This window comes from Phoxinus phoxinus, assembly GCF_949152265.1.
Source record: "Phoxinus phoxinus genome assembly, chromosome: 2".
NCBI classification, from domain to species: Eukaryota; Metazoa; Chordata; class Actinopteri; order Cypriniformes; family Leuciscidae; genus Phoxinus; species Phoxinus phoxinus.
In genome coordinates, this window is record NC_136877.1 from 44,529,684 (window position 1) to 44,534,418 (window position 4,735).

Below are 4,735 nucleotides of genomic sequence, written 5' to 3' on the forward strand. Positions count from 1 at the left end.
AATTGGTTGGACCCAAACTTTCATTCAAATAGAGTTATATTCACAAAGCCACAGCTATCTCAGTTGTTTTCTGTTTTCTTTTTTCACACTAGGATAGAAGAAAAAAAGCCATTTCAGGAGCCTCCTTTTCAGAAGTTATCGAACATTATCATTACATCAGTATTGTTGTTGTTGTTGTTATGAAATGTATTTATTTATTATTTATCTGAGGTGTTAGCTTTCCCAAGCTAAGCAGCATTTCTGTAACAAGGCTCATGAAAATAATCTATAAATACAATAACAAACACAAAAAAAGATGAAAAGCAAAAGTGATTTTATTAGTAAAAGGTGTAATGAAACCCAACATAAGGATACATTTTTTTTCAAGTTTTACATTTATTTCAAAATGGGGTTAAGCAAGGGAGGAAGCAGACTCAATGATTGTCATATTCAGACAACAGCTATTTTGTAATTGCTCTACTGCATTTTATTGGATGTTATATTGTTAAATCATCATAATTTATGCATTTGCACTTTTGTATCACTACAGAAAACAGGAAAGGTCTTCCTTCAGGACCTTATCTTTGAGTAGAGCTGGGAAACGTTGTGTTGTTCAGCTCCTCTATAGGGCCGTGATCTACTGCTGAAACTCACAGGTGTGTAAGTCAAGGCATCTGCATCTCCAACCTGATGAAGCAAGATTTTTGCAAACCATTTATATATATATATATATTTTTTTTTAAGTGAACTCAGGTAGTTAAACTTCAAATGATTTAAACACTGAAATGAACACTGAAAATGTTAGTAAATGGACAAGAAACATCTGAAAAGTATACAGGTATTCAAATCGTCCATGAAACTTCTGAAATATATCCTCAAAATGACATCAAACTTATTGTGAATAAATAAAGAGGCGAGGATTTACCTGCTGAGTACCTTCAGATGTCTCTTGATCACAAGATCTGTTGAGGCAGGCTAAAAAGTATGAATGTCAGCTTTATAGTCTTGCAAATAAAACTAAGAATCTGATTCAAAACTAGTCTATTTAAAAAAAAAAAAAAAAAAAGATACCTGATGATCTGTCTTGGTCCTTACATCGCACAGCCACAAGTAGGATCATTATTATCATAGAAATGATGTTTGACGAGACCAGTATAAGAAACAGTGGAGTTGCTGTCGACTCGCTGTCTGCAAGAAAACATTTATTTATGTTTTACCAGACTTTATATTAAAAATCAAAATATGTTGCAAAATCTTATTGGATGTCATTTTAACTTGAAAACTTAAGCTTGGACCAGCAAATGGCACAGTATTTACTGTTTTTTTTTTTTTTTTATTAAAAAAAACTGTAAGAGTGATGCAGTAATGTACTGTACATTAATAATTTGACAAAATTTATTAAAAAAAATGTACTGGCATGATAAATCATTATAAATGCTATCATTATTTAGATACACACTGGACATATTAACTGTAAGTCACTTAATAATGAAGGGTTGGGGTCAGAATCCCTTGTCTCTTCAATATATATCTACATTGAGTGCTTACATCATTGTTATACAATTAATAATCAAGTATAAGCATGTTCATATAATCATTTTTATATTCAATAAGTGATTCACATATACTAAAAACTGTTAGGGGGTAACAACAGGGTTTAAAACTTTACCAAGTATGATTTCCAGATGAGTTCCATTTCCGAACACTATCCTGCCGCATGGGAGTACAGCACAGTAGTAAGTGCCAGCATCAGAAAGGCTGAGGTTCCTCTTTGTGAGGGTGTAAATGCAGATCTGTGTAGTAGAATCGTCCTCACAGCCCTCTTCATGCTGTTTCTTCATGTCTCCATCAGGGTAAATGATTGGTGGATGAGAATCATCTGCAGCCTCTCTGACCCAGTATGCATGATGTCCTCCTGCACATTTCTCTGCTACCGTTTTGACTCGACACACCAGGGTAATGTTGTCTCCAGTGTGAGCTTTATCTAAAATAGGTTCCTGAAGAACCGTTGTGGCGGTGTGTTCTTCTTTAAAGCAAAACCAAAAGTATTTTATTGCATTGTACTTATAGTCTCTTGTAACTTATAGTCTTTTTGCATGAGTATCACCTTTAGATATTAAGTAAATCTGTTTCTGGTTTTATATAATGAAAGGCAAAAACATACCATGAAGCATCAAAAATGTTCCAGGTCCAAAATACAGTTCTCCCAACGTTATCACGCCACAAAAGTATGTTGCTATATCTTCCTTTTTAGTCAAAGAAATATGTAAATGATAAATTCCTTTTTCTATTGTTACGTTAAAACGGCTGTCGGTATTTCCATCATTAAATTCAACATCCGTCATGTAAATGTAAGATTTTGAAATGGCTTGAAGTTTCATTCCCATCCCCTGCTTGTACCACACCATATTGTTAAAATCTCTATTGGGTAGGTAGCACTCAATAGTGACATCATCACCCAGTTTAGAGGTTTGCAAACGTTTTGGCTGCTCAATGTTTTCTGCCCCAATGCAACCTGAATGCAAAAAGTAGTAAAGATGTGTTATACTATGCTTTTTACATAAAGAAGTTCATTTCAGAATCTTAGTTGCTTTGTATAAATGTCTGATAATGAATACAAAATTATAAAAGTTTAAATTAATAAATAAATAGTCATAATTAGATGATTATATTTATAATCATACTTACAAACTAAGGCGAAGAATAAAACTGTGCTCATGTTGCTTTGATTTGCGAGCAGAGAATAAGAGATGCAAGCTGCACAATCTAAGTAACTAAATCAAGTGGAAACTGATCCTGGACCTGATTGGTTATTCTCAAATATTCTCGTATGACAAAGTCAAATTTCATTGGCTGTCGCAGCTATAGTCTTTGGGTGTAAGGTGCCACTTTCACAGGAAATGGTTATTTTTTATAAACACCAACAATGAAACAGAAATAATAATAATAATAATAATAATACAATCTATTTAAAAAAAAAAAAAGTTTTGATTGTTTCTTTTTAATTTCACGGCTATGTTCAAACATTTTCCCTGTGACTTTCCTGTTGCTATTTTACAATCGAAAAGCTCAAAATAATTAAAGTGACTCAACAAACTGAAAATGTGTTTAAAAGCACCCCAGCTCTATATGTGAGGGGGTGTTGACCTGTGCAGATGGGTCGCTAGGCTGTGTGGGCTGAGCGGAGCTTAATCAGGGTTGTTTTCCAAATCTAAATCTCTTTTTATTTGATACAGTTTTTAATTAAATGTACACAATAAGTAGAGCTGGAGTGTGTCCTTGTCCGTGGTGCTGAATCATGCCAACTGGGTTTAGGGCTTCAGAAAACCGGTGCTTTAAAGTTACCATTTATTGATGTAAACAATAACAGAAAGCAAGATCAAGACTGAAGCTGAAATGTAATGTTGTAGATTCAAAATCACACTAACGATATCCTAAAATAGGCCAACATAGTGGAACAATATGAGCTAGATCTCTCAATGAGAAATCAGTGGGCCTTAAAGTCACTGTGAAAGACAACACGAAAATTATTTTTTGTTTTATGTAATATAAACAGTGTTTATTATAAATTATTTATTTGTGCACTTTATATTTTTTTATGAAGATATTAAACTATAAAAAGCCAACTGAAATTAGTCAATTGTTGTTGTTCTTTATAATTAACTAATTTAAGAGCATGTACAACCCCTAAAAAATAAATTTCTTATATTTGTATTATTATGATGTAATCTTTTCATCTCACATTCAGGGAATCCACAACAATCCACACAAGTCATCTTTGATCATGTGAATCACTCTAAACAGCAAGTATGTGATTGCTTTTTGTGTTTTAGTACCAAAACGATATTACTTTAATTTAATATCTTCTTAGTAAGAAACATTTTACCCTATAGCACTTCTCACAATTATGAAAAAAAAATTTTAAAGCATCAAAGGTGTGCATTTTAAGGGACACATTTAGACACTTTTTAGGGTTAATTATGGACTTGTGCATGTTCTATTATGTTCTAATTCATCTTGTTTATAATGAATATATTCATAATGTTAATGTTTTAACTCTTAAACAGACCATTTGCTGATATGCAATGTATGGTTGAGACTACCTTGGAGGCATGGGGACAATTGTCATACTTCTGAAAGTAACAGGTTTTACACCGGCCCTTACTGTTGATATGGAAACTTTTGACCACAGAAATGTGAGCTCTGCTGGGGGCTTTCTGACTGCGCTTTTCTATTCTCATTCTTACAGGTTGGCTGCAAACTGAGCAATAGGTGGGCTCAAAGTCCAAAACCACAAGTGCATGATGCATCTAACAGCAGCCTCTGCAAACAACAAACAACAGCACAGCTTCACACATTTCTTTTCTACTTGAAGCTCGTTTTGTTCCTCTAAACGTAAGGTAGGTTTATTGGTGTGAATGAAATACATTGATCAAATTCTGCCTTGCTTTTTCTTGATAGCTTTGGTGTCTGTATTAAGAGTAGATTTTTGCCTTGTTACTTTAACTTTCAATTATAATTGCCTGTTTATTAAAAGTGCTTTCCATCTGCCGAATATACAAAAACAAAATTTCACATATTTTTTCCCCAGACACATAGAAAACCCTAACTTTTAAAATGGCAGCGCACAATTTATCTATAAGGTTCTGTTATTATAGTTAATGTGCACAATTAATGTTGTTAGTACAGCTGTGTGCAACCACATCAACCAGTTTTTATTACATATTAGGCTGTTTTGACGTTTAACTCTGCTATT

The 4,735-nt window shown here is 33.3% G+C and overlaps 1 protein-coding gene across 3 annotated transcripts; it reads right to left on the reverse strand.

Moving 5' to 3' along the window:
• Positions 1–296: 296 nt before the first annotated feature.
• nitr8 (novel immune-type receptor 8) lies at positions 297–2,765 on the reverse strand. Of its 3 annotated transcripts, none has more exons than XM_079593780.1 (6): positions 2,668–2,765; positions 2,144–2,494; positions 1,649–2,005; positions 1,051–1,167; positions 905–954; positions 297–666 (listed from the first exon to the last, which is right to left on the reverse strand). In XM_079593780.1, exons 1-6 carry the CDS (start codon positions 2,696–2,698, stop codon positions 550–552), a joined length of 1,023 nt encoding a protein of 340 aa, XP_079449906.1. In that variant the 5' UTR covers positions 2,699–2,765; the 3' UTR covers positions 297–549. The 3 variants fall into 3 exon arrangements, with proteins under 3 accessions (XP_079449906.1, XP_079449907.1, XP_079449908.1); XM_079593781.1 differs by having other exon boundaries at positions 1,649–2,002; positions 2,668–2,740; XM_079593782.1 differs by having other exon boundaries at positions 905–941; positions 2,668–2,740.
• Positions 2,766–4,735: the final 1,970 nt, after the last annotated feature.